Source organism: Cheilinus undulatus, linkage group 11, assembly GCF_018320785.1.
Source record: "Cheilinus undulatus linkage group 11, ASM1832078v1, whole genome shotgun sequence".
Classification (NCBI taxonomy): Eukaryota; Metazoa; Chordata; class Actinopteri; order Labriformes; family Labridae; genus Cheilinus; species Cheilinus undulatus.
Window position 1 is genome coordinate 26319080 of NC_054875.1, and position 21707 is coordinate 26340786.

Consider the following 21707-nt stretch of genomic DNA (forward strand, 5'->3'; position numbering starts at 1 on the left):
TGTCATTATTTCTACTGCAAAACATTTTTTTGCAACCCTGTCTTCAATATAGCAATTGATATCAAATTTACAATATGTGCCAAAAAAATCCCAATTAGCTATTTGTTTTAAATTGTTTTGCCCTAGTATATTCTATATAATATCGTGAAGGTTATAATATAGAAAATTATTGCTTGCATTTGTTGAAAAATATATATAAAACAAGGAACCTAAAAATAATTCCATATTAAATCCCAATTGCAATATTGGGGGGAAAAAATCGCAATTAGATTACTTTCACAAATCGTTCATCCCTACTTGGCACAGCGTTTCTGTTGGCCTGTCTGGGGCTGTGAGCCAAATTACATCTATCCAGTTTGCCTTGAGCCCAGTGTTGCTGTGATTTGTTGTGTAAGAGCTTAAACAACTGTTTAAAGGTGTGTTTAACTCATGACTCTAGTTTTGAGTCTATGATGAGTCAAAGAGGCGAGTTGTGACTTGAAAGGAGGTCACTCACCAGTACCTTAGCTAAATCTAAGTTAAATCAAAGATGAAGTTGCTATTTCTAACAAGTTAGTTACAAAAAAAGTCTGTTGTCATTATATTGAGGGGCTTTCATGTGAATGCAGGGTTTTCAGAAGCAGCTGAATACCTTAGTAGGAGAGAAATCAAACCTATAACTATAGGTGCAGTTTCAGCAAACTAAACACACAAACTTAGAACTTTTTTCATAATCTTGCTCAACTCAAGGCACCGGCTTATTTTCTGCAGTTTTGAAAGAGTTGTTTTTCAGTTAAGGCAAAAGGTGCTTTCTCAGTGCATTTCATGCCTTGAGACATTCATTCGGATACTGTGACGGTGGAATATTATGTCTTCCCATCTGTCAGGTGATCCCGTCTTCACCTCAGCTTTCCTTCTGTTATGTCCAAAGAGTGCACAGATAGAGACCCTCCCTTGTGTCCCTATTACAGCTCATGACATCCAAAGTGAGGGCAAATCATCACAGGGCTGTAATAACCATAACTTTAAACGGCACTGTGAATTGGTCTATTGTTACTATGGCTGTTAGGATTAATTGAGATAATCGCAGTTAATCAACGTCCACGATTAGTGCACTAATTATTGAAATTGCTATTAATCGCTTGCTTTTATTGTGCCTTTCAGAAACGTTCATTAAGCCACAACAGTGTCTCCCTGCAGTGATATACAATAAGTCCACCACTGCTCCTAAATGACTCTATACTTTAAAAAAAACAAACAAAAACAAACAAAAAAAAAAACCTCACACACAAGTCAGTGGACAAGTCAAGAGTCATCTGAACCTTACCTTATACATTTGTTTCCTTTGTAACCCCAAATAAGTTTCCTTTCCGCAGTTAAGTTTATGGTAGTCTTCAATCTACCTATAAAGCTGGTCTGTGTCTAAACTGTGAGTCAGTGACCCTTAGTTGAAGATGGCAAAAAATGACATAAAATGGTTTTAAATGCACAAATGTGGAATTTTAGAATGAGAAACAAAGGGTGCGATTAACTACGAAAATTCTGACATTGATTGCAATTAAAAAATTTACTTTGACAGTCCTATATATTATATAATAGTAGATTACAACCCCAAATGCAAGAAAGTTGGGGCGCTGTGTAAAATGTACAAAGAAACAAAAGGTATTGGTTTGCAAATCTCATAGAATTCACAATAAAACATAAACAACATATAAGATGTTAAAACTAAGACATTTTACCATTTCAGGAAAAATGTGTGCTCATTTTGAGTTTGATGGCAGCAATTTTGCAGCATGATGGCTGATTTGATGGTTGCATTTTTTTTACTCTCATATCCTTTTAAATCCATAACAAATTCATTTTTCTGTGGTTAAGTTTGTATCATAATCTTCAACCTATAAAAACAGGTTTGTATTATGTCAGTTATCTTCTATCTAAGACAGTAATAAAACCAAAATGGCACAAAGATGTTTACACTGCAAAATAGTTGAATTTTTAAATATGATAAAGGGGTGCAATTAACTACAGAAATCCTGAGAGTAATCGACAGCCCTAATTGTTACTATGGACAGACTGACGTGTAGACTCAGCCCATAGAAAATGACCATAAATTAGACCCTGTATGAAACACTGATACAGAAAACAAGATAACGATATCTGGTAGAGAGATTCCCATCAGTATTCAGAACTATTTCCTTCAAATAAGATATTGTTAAGATATCTTTTTTGTACAGATGGATGAGGAAATATCTTTGTGTCTGCATTTTCCCCACACAAGGTGCGCTGAATGTATATTTTGTTAGTCCTTTATTGCTGCCTTCAAGCAGTCTTAATGCAGTTCCTGATCCACTTGCTAAAAACTCATTACTTATTCACTGTATTCCTTATGAATCCAATTTTGACATTTTTGTATGTATGAATCAAATTGTAACACCTCTTTTCTGCTTTCCCTTTCTTGGTTGAAATCAGTAAAAACAGTTATATCTTATGTGGCCATTACTCAGCTACAAAAACTTGAAAAAGTAAACAAAGATGTTGTTTTTAATAGCTAATTCATTTTTTAGTTTGATTATTCAGGATATTTTTTGTTGTCTTAAATTCCTGCTTCTTTTTCTGAGTATTTCAGTTTTTGAATTAGATGTGCAAACACTCAATAGTAATGGAACCAGTACCTGACTCAAACCATTTCTCCTTTTGCAGTGTGAGGCTCCAGAATGTGTCTGTGTTTTCTAAAGGCAAACACTTAAAATGTCACATGCATTTCAGCCGAGCCCTGTCTTTGAGGAAAAAGTTTTATTTACTGAGACCTAGTCCTTGCGAATTCATCCCACGGAGTATTGACCTGGGCAGTGCCGCAGATGGTTTTCCTTCCCTGTCCCAGCATGGCATCGCCCTCTGCACAGCACAGATTTTGGCTAGCAGGGAGGGGTCAGCAACCCCTCACTGTTTATGTCTGTACAGTCACAAGGGAACCAAGACGGCCTCTCCCTACTGTCCATGTAGGGAGAAAAATCTTGTATTTACTGAGATTTCTTTTTTTTTTATCTTGCAGAGAACATTCCCGAGAAATGGACGCCAGAGGTGAAACATTTTTGTCCCAACGTCCCGATCATTCTCGTGGGTAACAAGAAGGACCTGAGAAATGATGAACACACACGCAGGGAGCTAGCCAAGATGAAACAGGTGCATGTTCCTGGCAACCAGTTGCCTAGAGTAATCACTTTCTTTGTAATCTATACATGGGAACATGTTCTTTTTGAGTATTAAATGGGGGAAGCCACACACATTTGTGTTTTTGTTGTCCTTGATGAAGAGCTACTCTGGTGAAAATGTTTGCCCTTTTCTTCACAACACTACAATTAAGGCTTTTTAACCCTTGTACTGTCCTGTTTACACTAGGAGCCGGTAAAATCTGATGAGGGCAGAGACATGGCCCACCGCATCAGTGCCTTTGGCTACCTGGAGTGCTCAGCCAAGACCAAGGACGGCGTACGAGAGGTGTTTGAGATGGCCACTAGAGCAGCTCTGCAAGTTCGCAAACGCAAGAAGAGAAATGGCTGCCAGCTACTGTGAGGGGGGCGGAGTTTGTGAGCCAATCAGCACCTGAGGGTGGACCACCCTTAAACACACAGAGCAAACTTAGAGAAACCTAAAAATCAATGGCTTCCGAGGACTTTACTTAACTTCACAGATGCAGATACGCCACAGGAGAAAATGAGAAACTGACACACCTGTTTAAAATCAAACCTTCTTTTTAAAAACCTATTTCTTCTGCTATTCACACTGTTTAGTTTCTGTTAGATTACTGTTTTCCCCTGTACCAGCACACCAGCCTGTATGTGTGAAGGACCTGTCCCTTCCTCCTATATGAATGTATGTTTGTATTTATATGTGCATATACTTTACAAATATATCATGCATCTGCCTCTTTGTTATGATTGTTTACAGAGAGAGGTTTTTTAATGCACATTCCTGCTCACTGTCTTACTCATAGCCTTAAGTTTGAAGTTTTATTTTTTAGATATGCTTTATTGGTTGGGAAGTTTCTTTTTAACCCCCACACCTTAATGTCCTACAGCCAGGATCCATTTTTGTACTACTTTTAACATTTACTTTTACCCTTTTAAGTCAGATTTTACCCAGTGCTGAGCCAGCAGAGCTCTTTCTCTCAGATATTATTTTCTGATATAAAGGGCTAAATTTATTTGAGTTAACTTTACATACACTACATAAACCTATGCAGAAGAAACTACTTTTATGGAGGGGTTTGGACTGCACCTTGGGCCATCTTGCTCCCATGGTGACAGCTTTAAGTGGCACTGGAGACACTGGTCTATTGTCCAGCTCACACTGACTCTGACTGACTTTCCTCTAACGTCACCATTGCCTCCCCTCAAACAAGCCTCCTGTCTAAACTCTGCACTGCTGGCTCAGATCTAGGATACAGTAATTTAGCTTCACTGTAATCTTGGTGCACATTGTGTACAGCCATGTTAATTTTCAGGCAAACAAAAGGCCCAAAATCCAACTTGAAAATCTTGTTCATTCATCAGTGGCAATAAACCAATCTCCTCGGTTCTCTCACCAGGCAGTGATCTCATCTTCCTTTCTAAAACTAGGGCTTTAACAGTAAATAATAAAACTTAATTTGGCATAAAAGAGACAATTTTTGAAACCTGTTTGGAGTGATTGCCCAACACGTACACAGATGGATTTACCTGCAGCATATTTGGGCTCTTAACTGAAGAAACAGCTTTAAAATGTTTTAGACACACCAATGTCTCAAATGTTTTTATTCTAAGGGAATCTAAACAACAAAATGACAACAGAAGGGGGATGAAAAGCCTAGATCCAGCTTTTTTGGGTGACCAAAACAATTTTATTCCTGGTTTAGCGTTCTCAAATAAGTTTGTCTTCTTCCAGCCAGTTTTCTGATGCAGTCACTGCCTCCCTCTGTGTTTAAATCCATCAAATAAGACAGGGTGTGTCATAAAAGAGCTCTGAACACACATCATCAGAGAATACTGAATGATCCCTGCATTGATCTTACCATCATTAGCTACACCTGCAGTGATCTTTTTTATCTGGCACATTCAAATACATGTAGATATGAATGTTGCTAACTCTGGCTAACTCCTGAACAGTGCCTCTCTGTCTGTTAAAACATGGTTGTTTCATATAAAATAGTGACTGTTATGGCTCTTTGCAAACAGGAGTGGGGTGTTAAATGTCTGAATGAGACACGTGTTAATAAAGTATTTTTGAAATACGATGTAATCAAAAGCTGACAGTGAGTTTTCCTACAAACATAACCCACCTTGCAGATGTCTTGCAAAAATGCATTTACATTGATATTCTTACATGGCACAAAAATTTTTCTAGTTAAAAAAAAAAAAAAACATTTATAATTAACTGATCACGTGATCACTGCTATTTCCTAAGTACACTATAATGTCTCAGATTTGCATTGATTGCAGCCTTTCAAGCTGCACTCACCTTACATTGATTTCCACTAAGAATGAAAAAGAAAGCCTTCATTGTGTGCAGATGTCACCATAACATTTCTGACATTTACTATATATTTTCCAAAAGCTGACATTAAAAAAAAAATAAAAAACCCAAAAATTCAAAATAAGGTAATAACAATTCTTAAGCTGGAATTCTGAGTGAAATTAGCCAATTCCTCCACAGGTATACCCAAATTAAATTGAATGCTGTATTTGAACCATTTGGGGTACAAGCTCAAAGAAGTTTTCTTTTGAAATTAAACACTCTGAAGTTCATTCCCAAACTGTCAGATTCACTGTAGCTGCTACTGGTACTGAGTAATGCAACAAAAAACATGTTTGTAATTCACAATTTGTGTTGTGAAACAGGCCTGTAGATGACTAGCTAGATGGTATTAGCTGGAAGACTCAACTAGACTAAAGTATGAAGCCTTAGCTAGTACAAGCTCAAAATTAATGACAATAGAACAGAAAATTTGTATTTTACACCTGTTTTTATTTGGAAAAGTCCTGATGTTTCAAACTGTAGACTCCAAAAATGATCAAGGTTTGGCAGACATTGCCCCATATTGCAGAGCTAATAATTGCATGGGAAAAGGCATTTTTTTACAGCAAATACAGTGGGCTATTGAGAAAAATGGTAAATCTGAAATTAAACAATTATATGGTCTATGGATCTTTATGAAAGTAATCCTGTTTTTTGGGCTGACTGGATTTGATTGTGTTGACTCCGATGCAGCAGGACTGCACTACTGTGATCAGGAGAGCTTCTAATGGTGAGCTGTGTCACTCTTATAACTGTTTAATGTCTGAGAAATGCATCAGTTGTGGCTGCTGTGTAGGTTCTGTCCAGAAGGTTTACATGGTCAGACTCCTGAGAATCAGTGCTTTCTGGTGGTGTTTAAGATGCTATATTTACATATTGTAAACAATTAAATAGTTGTAAAAATATCTGCCGGCCTGCCGGTGTGCCCTCTAAATTTTATGGGCTTAAGTAATACAAAAGATTTGATTTTGGTGATTTTTAAAATAAATTGGACAATTTATACATGATGGGAAAACTTGTAATACAGTCAACAACAAAAAAACACGTGATTATAAAACTACAGCTTGGATATTGGTGAGAGTGACATCGCAGCGTCACTGTTACATAATGAACCTGAGATCTGAATTTTTCAGTGGTGAAATATGTTTCAACAAAAAGATCTGCTTTTCCAATTTTACTGTGTCTTTAACTGGATGTAAGCCAGAACAATTTCAATGTGCAAATTACTGAAGTAGCCAAAAAGAATTACAGATAACCTCCCTGTCTCTTAACATCTTTGGTCAAGCTCATATTGCTGATTTTAAAAATATGACCTTTGATTGCATAAATATTTTTTGCTGTCTTTTTATATTTCATGACAATCTTTAAAAGTAGCATTAAGCCCTTTAATGATATCAGAAACCTTGTTTGAATCTTTTGTTTCAAGCCTCTAAGACAGAAAAATACCAGACAAAAAGGCTAAATTAATTCTTTAAAGTGCTCAGGATGGAAGTGTGGCTTCTTCTCTCCCTTACAGGTCACTCCTCCACTCGGGGTCCAGTTGCTGCTGGACGACACTCTCAGCAGTCTCAACTGGAAAGAAACAATTCCCAGAAAACAAAATGGCTAGTTTAACATCAAATAAAAATTTCTTTTAAGGTGAACAGGAATTTAACCAAAGATATGTCTCACCTGTAGTCTCAATCTCGATGTACAGGGCAGCAAGCCTTCTAATCACATCCTCCTCATCCTCTACATGGACAAAACCAGTGTAGCCTCCTTCGTCTTGGCAGTACTGGATAAACCTGCAGACGAGTGCAGGGGGAGGAAATAAAGACACAGTTTAGATACTGTCCTGTAGAATTTTGGATGCGTTTTAAATGTTTGTGTAAAAATGACAGAGATCAGAGGTAGGCGTGAGGCATATACCGGGCCCAGGTAGGATCTGTGGTCAGCACTCTGGGGTTTCCAACCACAATCAGCAGGGCTTTAGCTCGAGTCACAGCCACGTTGAATCTCTGGACAAGAAAGCAGCATGTCAGAGTGCCATTTTAGTGTAAGACAGCATGTAAGCATGTGTGGTGTTGTATACCTTCTCGTTCTTGACGAAGCCAAGGTTGAACTCTTTATCTATTTCTACGTAATCAGGGCTGCTGCGAACTGTCGACACCATGATCACTTTCCTCTCCTGACCCTGGAACTCCTCCACAGATCCAACCTGACACAGGTAGAGTCACAGTGTGAGAGTGCTACTGCTGTTTGATTCATATTAAAGAATTCAATACCTAGCTACCTTCAGTGCATTCATGTCCTTGAATTTAAAATCTTTCCCAACTTTTTCCAGGGCCTTTCGGATTTTCTGCACCTGTGTGACAGCCACACAAAACAAACGTAGCATCAATGTTGATATGAATAACTCTAGGATCCATGGCTGCACTGTGATACCAGAGTTAATTCTTACTTGTTTCCTGTAGGGGGCGATGATGCCAATGTCTCTGGGTGCAAGTTTACCCTGACTTTTGCCCTCTGTCTCCAGCAGTTTCCTCACGTAGCTCATCAGCACCTCCACCTCTGGTACATTGAAGAATGATGGGCTGCTGGCCTCACGTTCATCACGTCCCGTCACACCATGGAAGATCAACGGGAAGTCCTGTGACATTTTTGACATGTATTTTAAACTGGAACTACATAGAAAACGTTTCAGGCTTCCAGAAACCTTTTCAGAAATTATTCAACTAGATGCACAGAAAAAATGACCATGCTCCTGAACTGATGGGAAAAAGTGGTTAATTGGGGGTTAGACTGTTGTTGTCATTACAGTGCACAAATTCATCTGCTTTGCAAGGTTAGGCGCAAACACTTCAGCAGTTTAAGAACATGTTATGAATCCTACGTACATTTCTTAGGAACTAATTTAAGAAAAATCTAAGGAAGATATTGGTGAGTGAGCCCCAATGTTACAATAAATAGGCAATTCTAAACACTTGGGTTTTAAGGATAAAGTGTGGAGAGGCTCAGGGCACTTGCACATTAGGCCCAGTTGTTTTGAACTGTGGCGTGTGTTCATTGTTATGAGATTGACTCATGGCTCATAAAAGATTAGTAGAAATTAATATTTTTATCCAATTTTGTATAGAATGATTGGATTAAACTGAACATTTTAGGTGTTTTATTGTCTGTTTATTATAGAAATTAAAAGGTCAGTGTGTTTTTTTTTTTAAGGTAAAACTGTATCTGAGCTGACAAGTCGACTGCCATGTTTATACATTAAAAGGACAATTATTACCCTCTTTGGAAGATGTGGCCATCTGCAGTAAGAGATGCGTAACATTTCATCAGCACTAGCCACCAGCTCTCTGTCATAGAAGAGCTCGTTGGGGATTTCCAGAATAGCAGGATGGGACCTAAAACAGCACAAAGGCAGGGATGAAAACAGATCAAAAAGTCTGAAAAATCAAAGTTTAGGTATGATCTTTGACCATCTCTGCCACCACACCTGTAGTTGTGCAGCAGTTTGGTGACAAAGTGGTTGTTGTAAATGCCTTCCTCCCTCTGATACACAGAGAAGTTCTTCATCAAACGCTCCAGGAGGGACACTCCTGCAAGAAAAGGACAGAAATAAACATAACAGTAAAGCCAAAATTTGTTTTTAAATTAAGAGTTACTATCAGGATACGTGTTCGTTCTCACCCATGCCGTATTTCTGTGCGAAAGGGGATCTGAGAATTGGCCCAAGCTGCTTAGGATCTCCAGCAAGAACAACCTGACCAGACTCTGCATCGAGTAGCCCTTTGTTGGATTGATAACAAAAAGATTAGCTAACACATCTGACAAGCTTTGTGCTGTTACCAAAAAGGGCTCTCTTTACCTGCCAGTGGGACTATGCATTCAGTCTCAACAGCATGTCCTGCCTCGTCCACAAACACGTGAGTGAAATGACCTGCAGGGATGTTTCCAGAGACCAACCTGCAGAGATCACAGTACAAACAAAGTTATTTCCCCAGGAGTTCATTTAAAAAAGTAACTGTTAGTCAGCATCAATAAACACAGCAGTGAATTGCAACTCTTTTTCATGCAGGTAAGCAAACTGTCAGTCTTTCTCTACCTTCCAGCGGTTAACAGAGTGGTGACCATGATCTTATACTCCATCAGCTTCTCTTTAGCAGGAAAAACATAACACTCCCCAACCAGGTTAGAACAGTCCTGTAAAAGTAGAACCACATGCATGCACACAAACTTAGTGAGGCTAGACACACAACTATTTCACACCTAAAGCAACAGCACTGCAGCCTGAAAGCAACTAATGGGTCCTGACTTCTGTAATCACTGTAGTGCTGGGTAAAGTCCACTAGGGGGGTGTAAGATTGTTTTCTGCATCAACACTTTTTATTTTGAAAACAAACTTCAGGCACCTGCACTGACCTTTATTTCCTGTGGGACACATTTTGGGTCCCTGCTACTTGCGTACATGCGGTACACTTTGTTCCTGTCCACATGATCCAGAATCTTCTTGCAGAGCAGATCAGCAGCACTGTTAGAGGGAGCACAGACCAGGATGTGGCAGGACGCCTGCCTCTTTTCTATCTGCTTGATGGCCTCCACCATCGTCACAGTTTTTCCTGAACAGGAAGTAAACCATCAGAATAAAGAGGAAAGACTTTCTGGCTGTGTGAGTGGTTGGTAGGATTACAGATCAAACTGAAACAGCTTTCACAGCACAGCTTGACTGGAGAGACCAATTAAGTATGTTTTTTACCTGTTCCAGGTGGACCAAACACCAGGTAAGGAGCAGGTTTGGATGAGCCAGCTACAATGTGTTGTACAGCCTTGTACTGCTCTGGGTTTCTCTCCAGCTTTGAGTCGTGCAGCCTATCAGACCAGAAATATGATGTAAGAGCTTAGTCACAGGCAAGACTGTTTATGAACAGTAAATTAAATACTCTCGTCTAGTGACACAAGTATCTGTTTTTGGACAAAGCTTCAAGTATAACAAGGTTTATCGTTTTATTAGACCATTACAGGCCCCTTTAAAAAGCGTCATTAATGTGATCGTTAATTTACCATTATGTCTTCAGCCTTTTGGACATGAAACAGCTGGCTGTGAATGATTTTGTGTTAGGAGAGCATCAGACTGTTAGACAGCTACAGTCTGCACAGCTCTTCACTCACTTCATTGCTTAACTGAGTTCCATTTGGAAAAATTATTTTCTCCTCCTATGTGGAACTGCGTACAGTGACTCTCATTCATTTGTACCCCACTTCACTATTTCATCATGTGCTCACAGAGTGAAGCAAGCTAGCAGAGCCACTTTGTACCAGCTTGTCTTCCTTATCGTGTCAAGAATATATTTAAAGAAAACAGATTTTTTGTAGATATACTGCTTGGAGTGTAGTTTTAAAAGACTTCTTTTTCAAGAAACTGGGACAGACATGCCAGACTCAAACCTGGGCTGACCGCATACTAGTACATGGGGCGCGCTTTAAACCATTCAGCCACCTGCGCCCCAAATCATTTCTTTTACTAACCTGAGTCTTGGAAGTTCAGGCTGCAGAGAGGAGAGTCTATCATCAGATGGGAACAACACCTCTCTCAGTTTGTATTTAGCTGCCAGCTCTGCTGCTCTATGCTGAACACGCATAGTAAGGCGGTTGAGAGTGAACTCAATGTTGAACTTCATGCCATCTACAAAACGACTCAGCAATCTGCAAAAAGAAAACCCTGTGTGAACTTTAGTATGAGTAAAGGACAGATCTTTCTGAGCTGAATAGCAACGCTTTGATCTTACTCTGAGCCAAAGCCGAGTTTGACGCTGTCCAGCTGCACACTGTGAACGTAGCCGCGGTACTTCACCTTTGTTTCTCCTACAGGATAAGCCAGCAGGGCATCTCCTCGTAGCACAGACGGACGGTTCTCAGAGACACCAGGTACCTGTCAGGTAAATATGAAAGCTCATTTAATGAATAAAAAAACTAACTTTTTTGTCTTTTAACTTTTTATGTAACATACTCTTTCTCTTTGTCGGTAAGTATGAATTATCAGGGATTCCACTCTTTTTTAAAGATCATTTTCCAGGACTTTTTCAGTGACAATTTAGCTGATATGACAGGAACACATCATGTCAATTCGTCAACTTTCCTTGGAGGTCTGATTCAAAACCGGTGCAGTCTGTGGCTAAAACCCAGGCTTTAACCCAGGTGAATGTTTTTCCAGGACCGCACAATATTTTCCAGGACATCTTTCTTTTTCTGTCATTTTCCATGTCTTCTATGACTGGTTCATCCTGGTTTTCCAGGATACATTAGAACTCTGATGATATACACTTGTATACTTCCCTTGTGAAGATAGCCAGTGTAACTTATCTTTTAAAATCACCAAGTAAGAGAAGGGATGAATAATTTTAGGAATTGCTGATTCTGTAAGTGAGTAAGTGACAATATATTAACCTCAAGAACAAGAAGTTTCTTGTTGTTAGGATCTCTGGTCATGGTGGCCTCTTGTCTGTCATTGTTGGGGATGTTGTATCTCTTGATGTCCACCTCCATCTGTTGCTCCTCCAGATACAACTGCAGCTGAAACTTCTCACAGTAGTTCTCCCAGCTCAAGGGACTCTCAAGTAAGTCTTTTCTAAACACACCATAGAAGAAGAAACCCTTTTGACATCTTTCTCCTAGAAATTAAAGACTGGTATCTAAGTTGTTTCCCTTTGCATTGTACTATAACTCCTGCCAGGATGACGTTCAGAAGAAATCTTTCCGCGTTAATGAAGCCCTTTATTTATCAACCACATCCTTTATCTGGTCTACAGCTGACTTTTATAGCAACAAACCCCCTTTGGATGAGGATAAGGAAAAATTTAATTTCTAGTTAGGTGGTAATTAGTCTTGTGATTGATTCCACAATGTTTTATGTTTAAACAAACAAACTAAATGTTCTAGTAAGTGAAATCATTATTTACCCAAGTGCTGCAGCACATAAACCATAAAAACCATCATAGATGGAAGTTTCTATAAAATTAAATTAGAATTGTTTTAGCTTTTATTATTAGAACAAAGAGTAGTTTTGTACATTTAGCAATGAACAGATTATTTTCAATATCAAGATTTGTAAATTAGCAAATTTAACCATCATGTTGGAGAAAAACGTAACCCATCTGGCCCAACTCTTTTATAGGTTGTACATTACTTATAGTAAATGTAGTAAAATTACACATGGAAAGCACATCAGTAAGTTAGATTTTCTTCAGTCATTACACCAGATATTTCCTTTTACTACAGTCTTCATAAAGGAAATGGATTAACTAAATTACCTTTTATCAGAAAAGATGGTACTCTTCAGAGACTTGATGAGCTGGTTCATAAATGAAGGGATTCGATACTGTTTCAGCTCAACCACATTTTGAAGCTGCATCACTGACATCCTGGACAGTAGAGAGCAAATGTTAAAAGTTGGAAACGTCTCAGAGATGGGAAAATTCACAAAGAATGGATTCCATCAATCAGCACCATGAAATGAGCATCATTTGGCCTCAATATGTGCTCTGGTCCAATTCACAAAGTACACTGTGGATGATGTTCAAAAGCAAATACAGTCATTACATTTTGTAGCTCCATGCAGTTTTCACTTGTTTTGCATCAGATTGTGGAGATAAGTGTTCAACAGCTTTACTCTACTGTACGGAGCTGTGCTCTCATGCTGATGCAGCTCATGTACTGTATGTAGATGGTGAGCTGGACTGAGAGGGTACACTTTATACCAGCTTATTGTTGAGTCAAACGTCTACAAATATCCTTGTTAGCAAACCAAGGAAAGTAGCAAGTCAAATTTAAAATCTCCCATCTTCCTCCCGCATAACAGCCCTATGCAGTCTCCATGCATGTGGACATATGTGGTTTTTTCATTAAGCAAACATAGTCAGTTGCCTGGACCGTGTTTCGAGGGGCCCAAAGATATAGAATTTACAGGTGTAAAATGAGGTGGCTTACGGCTAGAATTAGTTTTACTGATTAAGATGTGCATTTTGAATGCAAATAAGAGGCAAAGAGTGAATAAAATAGCACAAACAGGGTTCTGTTTATCCCAAAAGTCCCTGAGGAGGACTCCTGGCTCCTTCAGAAAGACTCAAGCCTCTCAAAAAGCCCCAAACTTTCCTCAAATGTCAAGCAAATTATAGTTCGGTAGATCCCTATAGATACATAGAAATAGTGATTTAGTGGATTACTTTATGGTAAAATGGCAGATAAGAAATAAAAACATATTATTTGTGACAGAAGAATGGATACTGTACCAGTAAGTTACACTTGGCTGAGAAGCATGTTAATATATTTAGATGATAGTTATAATCCTCCTCCAGGAGGTCATGGGCAAGTACTTTTGGGTATTTTCTTTTTAGATTTCAGATCTGACATGTCCTATAGTTCTCTGGCCTTTTTACCAGAAGAAAAAGTTGCATCAAAATATTTTCTTGATTTGTAACAAATTGCTTTTAGCTAGATGTGAATGGGCCTGGTTTTTGCCTGGGGCATCCAAATCACTAAACCAAAGTCATGCTTAGACTGTACAGTGAGATTACTTATTCTTAGGTTCAAATGGGTTGAACTGTTGTCATGACCGCTGTAAAGTTTGAGCATTCTTCATAAATACACTTAATAACAATTACCACCAAATCTCGGGAGACAGTAAAAATTTCACTCTGAGTACATTGAAAGTTTCTGCAGTAAGGCTTACTTGCAAAACAGGAGCCATTTAAATGTAATGAATGCACAATGACTCATTTAAATATGTGCAAACAGCACTGGAGCATTAGGCGCTATTTGTAGCTTATGGCACTAGTTGTCCTGCAGCACAGTTTTGGGACAATTTAACCCTTTAGCTGTGCTTTGTTAAGTGAACCTTTTCTCTCATAACCACAAAAGGAATTTGCATTTTTACTTATGTTTATCTGATAGTGTGCCGAGTTACAATACCCTTCAGGTTGCAGTCCATCCACAACCATATAATCCACTGGAGGAGTCCAGGCAGGGAGAGAGCAAGGTTTGTAGGGGGCCACTGGAGCCAGCTCCAGTCCTAATGAAGTTATGCACTGAGCCTGGATGTAGCGCACAATGTGGAACGTAGCAGAGGTGGGCAGCAGGTCTGGTTTGAATTCAAAGGCGAGCGTGGCTGGATAGAAACCAACCAAACTGCAGTGGAAGCTAACCTGAATGTCATAGCTCTGGCCTGAGGAGAGGTAATCACAGATGATCATGTTTTTTCATTGTACTCTTGGTGGTTTATAAATTCTCTAACAGAGAGAAAAAGAATCATACATACATGGGTTATTTTTGCATTACCTGGTTTAAGGCATAGAGGATTTGTTTTGGTCACCTTTCTCTCGTCTCTCAGAGTGAAGTACTTGAGCCAGTGCAGTGGGGTGTAGTAGGTGAAGTACACAGTGTCTGTCCCAGTGTTTTCCACATTCAGATTAACCACATACTGTTTAGATTACAAAGAAAGAAACTGATTCATGAAATACTGCACCATCGCATTTGTATCAAGGCAGGAGCAAATAAAAGTTGTATCTGATCCCTTCATATCATGACAAATGCAGATTTCAGTGGCTTAATACCTCATATGTTTCATCCACTTGCAAGCTGAGGGTCCCGTTGTCAAACCCATGGTCAGAGCTGATGCAGATACCATTTTTGTCAGAGATGAATTGACCCCTGTGGGTGTGATAGGAAATGCGTATTACACACTCTAACTAAGAGGGCTTGGGGTTTGAGGATTACCATTAACCCACATTTGGGTCCCAACCCACCAGTTGAGAACCACTGCACTGAGGAGTGCAAAGGAGACAGGCATAAATAACAAACACCACAGTTAAATTTTGACTTCGAATATATTTGTTTGGTTGCTTGTTGCGTCTAAGCAGTAGAGACAAACTGTTTCACAGCAATCACCATCCAGAAGTAATTAAAATAGACATGCCTAAAAAATGCCTGAAGGCAAAATGAGAGTGCATGGATGTATCTCTGCTGATTTTGTCCCTTACCTGTTTGTTTTCAGTCGGTCCATCAGGAGACGAGCCAGTTTCCTGCGAGCTCGAACACCCATCTCCGCTTCATCTCCAGAGATGACATCCTGCACATACTGTGGACTGGCTGGGCTCTGGATGGGCTCTGGTCTACGGTCAATGGGTGAATGCCACTGATCCACGTAAAATGCTTTGACCTGTGAAGAGGAAAACTTCTTGTTTGTCTCACAATCATAAATTATGATATGAAGAAGCTAAATGTCATGGACGATGGGTTGAGTGCAGGAGCAGACATGCAAACATCTTCAGTCACTTTCAAAGGTAAACCATAAGCACGTTTACAGACTGTTAAATTTATTTTAACTGACAGGGACTATGCAAATTAATACAATTCCAATACAAATCAACTGATGTAAAACACAGAGAGTTCATAGTTTCAACTCTTTTCCATTTTTGGCTCCTTACATATACAATGTAATAAAATATAGAGAGTTCAGTAACATAAAAGCACACAACACGACATGTAATACAGTAAAACACGTATTGTATACACAAAAACATTGAGAAATTTAAAATACAAAATGTACAGCTCACCAGTACTTAACACTGGTTTTGGAAATATTTCATCTGGTATACGTTTGATGTCAGAGTTGACAGCCTTTATGTCACTGTTAATGTTCTGTCTATGAACATATCTATAAAAAGCGTTCAGAGGTGAGATCCTGATTTAAAAACTCATTGGAGTAAACACAAACATATAAAGCTTTAAAAAATATCAACCCACCTACTTTTTTCCTCCTCCTCCAGACAAGATCACACAAGGCACTTCCCCAGAGCCCTTTGTCCACATGCTTCTCATGTGTTTATGACTAACACTTTCAAGTCCTTTCAATGGTTTAGTACCTCACTCACATCTCTCCCTTTCTCCCACATATAGATACGCTGTGTTTTACAGTGCTTTTTCTTTAACGAGGTAATCAATATTTTACTAGAAGATACTCCTCACTTGCTGTAAACATTCTGGCTGTTTCCTCAAAAAACTGACTTGTTTACCGGGACACATAATATTTGATTTTTTTTTTTTTTTTTGCCAAATTTTGATACTTTTAGCTGATACCAACATATACATGTTTTTTGTTAATTGTAAAGAACACCAAGTATCTCCTGCATTATATTGTGACTGTTTTAGAAACAAAAAAATCAAGATAAAACATATTTGATTCTACAATAAATTATAAATGTTTTCTTTTTTAATATAGACATTCACTAATGAAAAACAAAGAAATCCTTTGGATTATGTGAATATTATAAATAAGAAATATCTTTAACGGTAAGAGTTGTATCAAGCTTGTCTTTTTGAGAGCTACAAACAGCACTGTAAAAACCTGCTGACAGACAGTGAGCTCTGTGGAGAACTTAAATAAAATCTAACCTTTTTTTCATAGATCTTCAATGTTCAATTTAAAATTTATTCTCCTGATTAAGCAATAGGCTTAATAGCAGGGAGGTCCCCCAAGACAATCCTGAGAGTGCTTAAAATAACACAAAAAAGACATTCTTCCCAAGTGCAAAAAATTAAACCAGCTGTAGTTCCTTTATAAGACATGAGAATAAAAAATACTGAAAAACTTCAGCTGAGATAAGCCTGTTAGTTCCACTTAAAACTCCACATACTTACTACTTCTCCGTATCATACATTCTGCTGATATCTATTCTGATATATCAGCTGTAATTATCAGCAGAATTTTCCATATCTTCTGATACGATAATTATCTTTAAGCTATCAAACTGGTATCATTCCAAAAATATTGTATGTTCCAACCTCATTTTCACTCCCAAAGGGAGTAGGTAATGAAGGCTAACGTTGTAAATTAGATAGCTGAATAGCAATGTCAAACTAAATTATAGTTAACAGATGGCAACCTTCATTTCCTGTTTCATTATGAGCACACAAAAACCTGCAGCTTTCTAAACAACCATTTTGTTTTGCAAAGAGGAGTCATTTTTATACTTAAGAAGTGCAGGGATTATATTTGTTTAAAACAAGAGTATATTTGGTAGCATTAATATCAAATCAACAGCTGCCACATCAATATCCTAATCATCCTAAATATTCTACTCAACATACTCATACTTAATGCTGCTGTACTTATGTATTGTGTAGTCATTTTTAATTCATATTTTGACTTTTACGTTATTATCACATAACCAATGCTAGTACAACAAAGTGGCTGTACACCCTTTCCGACCACATAAATAATCATAAAACAAAGATAACCAAAACATCCATTAAATCATCATCACCAGTATCAACAGTTTCAGTGTGTTCAGTGGATCTAATCTAATTTGGCAACAAAATGCATTTTACTAAATTTTCTTGCTTTTTTTTTTTACATCCGTAGAAACACAACAACAACGAGCCTTTTCTAAAGACATAAAAACGCTGCTTTTGCCTGACTTTGAGTTTCATTTCCAAGTAAGTGACTCGAGCCTGTCTTTAAACACAACTGTTTTGTAAGTCTTAAAAGACTATAGCAAATCATGTGATTTTCAATAGGCGTATTGGTGTATTCTGTTTAAACATTCAATATATGAAAATGTTTAAACATGACTGAACAGGTATAAATATGTCCACTAGGTTAAATATCCATGACTAAATAAGCAACAATCACACACCTCAACACCAGTATTTAACAGATTTATACATATCAGGACATTTTTTTATTTTATTTCCTTTTTAAAGACAATTAGAAGCATCATTATTTTTTTCTTTCCATTTAAGCACCTAAAAATTCCTTACAGTAGTTTTAACAGCCTAATACAGTATATCTGAAGGGATTTTGCGATGTATCTTAAACAACTCTATCTGAATGTTTTTAATGTTGTTTGCTGTTAAAGTAGTCTACTTAATTTGGCAGATACCTGTGGAGCAAAGTAACATTAGTGCTGCATGTGTTTACAGATGCAACAGGTTTATGACCACACCTTACGGTCAGCAGATGTTCAACATACCTCAAACCTTATCTGTGGATTTCCACCATAAGATTAAAATTATAAAAGACACTACTAAATAAAATGTCTAACTGGAATATAAAGTCCACTTCCCCTGAGGTTCTTTTATAAAGGTAGCTACTTCCTTCACAATTTCAATGTCTGCAGAATAATTAATGTCTGTTTTCTTTCTGAGGATGCATCTGAGGTTGCATCTGAGCTTTACAAATTTAAAAAGCCATACTGCAAAATAACTCGGCACATTTCAGGAGCTCTAAACTTTTATATGTTTCATCATTGAATTGTATTGTTTAAGATGAGCGTACCGTGGAGTTGAAGCGGATCTTGTCTTTTCGTCTTGTTATTTTGTGAGACACTTTCAGGGCATGGAGCACTGTTCCAAAATTTGGGTCTTTGGTCTCTTTTCTCCTAAAATGAACAACAATGTAATTGAAATGTGAGGAATTTGCAGATATTTTTTTCAAAGTAAAGAAGTACCTGCTTCTGAACTTACCTGCTTCTGAACTCATTGTTATAAATTTCTCTCAATTCAAGCCTGTCTGTGATGGATGTCCGGTTAGATTCCTTCAAAAACTCGAAGAAATCGAGTCCAGTCTGGCAGGCAGAAGTTGTATTCCACTTGTTATTCACCATGGTAAAGAAAAGATTGAGTCAAACATGGAGACGTCCGGGTAAAACGCGCATTTATAGCCTGCCCACAGGGTCATCAGCACAGGAGTTTGCGTTTCAGAGGAAACCCCGAGGAGGTTGGTTCGTTTCAGCTATTGGACAGTCCGTGTGGGCGGTGTGACAGCGTCTTTAACCTTTTCAAGCCCAATATAGGGAAAAAGTGCAAACGTTTCCTCGCCGTCCAGATATTTTCGTATGCCGTAATTTACATGAAAGCAAGTGGTGAGGTTGTAAAACACGTCTCTGGGCCATGTTGGGTTAATGATACGGCAGTATAGGACTCACAACCCTCTCCGGGTGTTAAAAGCGAGCGCACCTATATGGCTGCACAGCCCAGAGAAACGAAACCTAACGAGATATACCCTTTTAACTAAAGAGGTGAAACGAAACAGTCAGTAAGTAAGAGAAAAATAAATCTATTATTAGATTTGATGTGGATGAGTCATCAGTGTCACGACACAAAAACAACACACCTTCTTTTACTTGACTGACCTTAGTCATTTCAGTCATTTTAGTCATTTCAGTCTGTGTGGAATGCATGCACTCAGATGCAACATCAGAAAGGCTATTGATAATGGGTAAGGACAAACATGGCTATAAAAGTTCAGACAAACGTTCAATTATACTAAGTTTGAAACTAAGAGTATGTATTTTTGAAATATTCTAAATTCTTTATGAAAACACAAGCAGTTATTAATCCATATAAAACAACTTTTTGTGCAGTTTGGGGTAGATTGTGAATGACAGGAGTTTACAGGATACAGGCCAACAACAGTGTAATTTATGAAATGAAGACAAGACATCCTTTTGAGATGCAGCACATCATACCTCCTTCAGGAGAAGTAAAACTACCACCTTCATGAAAACAATGTGACCTCATTACCAAAGACTTAAGGTGTGCTTTGCCCTTTAAATGGTTTATTCAATTAGTCACGCCACACAAGTGACAAAGAAAATTTACATTGACATCATGACCTTTGTCTGTTTTTTAAAATTATTATTATTATTTTCAAATTAAGCATGAAACTACCCAATAACATTACATGAAGACATTTAAATTCTCTTTCTAAAACAGACCAAAATGGATGTTACACTTCTATAAAAACTGTTTCCTGCCATTGTTTCTTTAATGATTTTCAAATTTTTGACAAATAAAAGACATAATAAAAATAAGCTAAAATGGAAGTACTACTATAAAAACAGTGCCTATGAAAAGTATCCCCCTTGGGTGTTTTACACTATTATTGATTTTATAAATCAGTCATTGTCAATATAATTTGGCTTTTTGATGCAGAAATTACAAAAAACTTCTTTAATGTCACAGTGAGATCAGATTTCTACAGTTACGTCACTTAAACAAAAATACGTCAAGTTAAATAACTGATTGCATACAAATTCAATACAATTCCCCCCCCCAATTCAGCCAACCAGTGCTAGCAGTCACACAATTAGTGAAATTGCGATCACTTGAGTTCAGTGAATGTGTCTCGAGTGATTGTAACGGTATCTGCATGCAACCTGACAGAGAGCTTGAGCCATTTTGCAAAGAAGAATCAAGTAAAATTGTAGTGTCCAGATGAGCAAGCCTGATTAAGACTTGTCCACACAGACTGAGTGCTGTGATTGCAGCCAAAATTGATTGCTGTCAAGTGCGTCAAAAGAGAGTGTAGTTTAATACCATTTAATTTATGAAATATATTGTTGCCAATTTTCATTGTTTAATTTGGTTAAAACTGTGTTAACTGCAAACTTCAAATCTGTGAAGATTCTGATGACTTAAACATTATTGAACATTATTTTGTTGTTGAAGGCAATCAATTAATCAGTTATGTTTATATCTTTTCCCTTTTGTTAAATACAGAAACACCACTTGACAGCTTGTAAATAAAACTCTTAGACTTAGAACCTCGTCTTTGCTCTGAGTGATTCTTCACCTTCAAATTGGTGCTGATGAACTCCAGCCCTATACAACCTTTGCACATTTAACATACTGTTTGAAAGAGAATCTGTGTGTTTGTTTAAATGTTGGAGGTCTTTCCTGGCTCCAGTTGGGAAGGATGTATTTCTTGCCATATATGAAATGATAGCAATCCTCTTTAAAGAATTAGTATGTGACCTAGAGTCTTCTCCTGTCCTGTACCAAAAATGTAAAGCACTGGTGTAAAAAGCAGAGGAAGCTCTGTAACTTTGACAGTCACATCATGCACTGCCTCCCAGAACTGCTTTAAATGACTAAATTCCCTAAAAAAACATGTGTATTGGTGGAACCAATATGTTTTTTTTTACAATGATGGCATTTAGGAGATAAATTACAGCTTATTTAACTTAAATGAACATTCACATATACATCCTGTGCATTGATTTATAATTCTGCCCCTTTATCTTGTTAAAAGACAATGTACTGAAGACATTCTGACATACAATGTCCCACTGATCATTACTGAAGATCTTTTTGCCATAACCTCGAAGAGCAACTATGATGATCTAGCTGATCATTGTTGA

The 21707-nt window shown here is 37.8% G+C and overlaps 2 protein-coding genes across 2 annotated transcripts in view; one reads left to right on the plus strand and one right to left on the minus strand.

The window, feature by feature from the left end:
• LOC121518101 (rho-related GTP-binding protein RhoA-D) overlaps window positions 1-3914 on the plus strand; it is a 28414-nt gene extending 24500 nt beyond the window's left edge. The window contains exons 4-5 of the mRNA XM_041800318.1: window positions 3032-3162; window positions 3379-3914. Coding sequence (XP_041656252.1) covers window positions 3032-3162; window positions 3379-3552 — 305 coding nt within the window. The 3' untranslated portion in view covers window positions 3553-3914. The remainder of the gene's footprint in view (window positions 1-3031; window positions 3163-3378) is intronic.
• Window positions 3915-5961: 2047 nt separating this feature from the next.
• LOC121518071 (putative helicase mov-10-B.2) lies at window positions 5962-19251 on the minus strand. Its single transcript, XM_041800267.1, has 23 exons — window positions 19030-19251; window positions 18842-18944; window positions 15543-15721; window positions 15117-15213; window positions 14842-14983; window positions 14476-14728; window positions 12819-12929; window positions 11956-12136; window positions 11298-11440; window positions 11038-11214; window positions 10268-10380; window positions 9934-10130; window positions 9617-9714; window positions 9380-9477; window positions 9202-9300; window positions 9008-9110; window positions 8798-8915; window positions 7973-8161; window positions 7805-7876; window positions 7604-7729; window positions 7441-7529; window positions 7204-7316; window positions 5962-7104 (listed from the first exon to the last, which is right to left on the minus strand). The coding sequence occupies exons 1-23, from the start codon at window positions 19167-19169 to the stop codon at window positions 7043-7045; spliced, it is 3003 nt and encodes a 1000-aa protein (XP_041656201.1). The 5' UTR covers window positions 19170-19251; the 3' UTR covers window positions 5962-7042.
• Between the last annotated feature and the right edge of the window lie 2456 nt (window positions 19252-21707).

Excerpts from the sequence above, each read along its gene's own strand:
- LOC121518071 (XM_041800267.1), bottom strand. The coding sequence starts at position 19,169 with ATGGTGAATAACAAGTGGAATACAACTTCTGCCTGCCAGACTGGACTC. Across the intron at positions 9,111-9,201 it reads CGCACAGAAATACGGCATGG|GAGTGTCCCTCCTGGAGCGT; the intron begins GTGAGAACGAAC and ends CTTTTCTTGCAG. Across the intron at positions 7,730-7,804 it reads AGGACATGAATGCACTGAAG|GTTGGATCTGTGGAGGAGTT; the intron begins GTAGCTAGGTAT and ends TACCTGTGTCAG.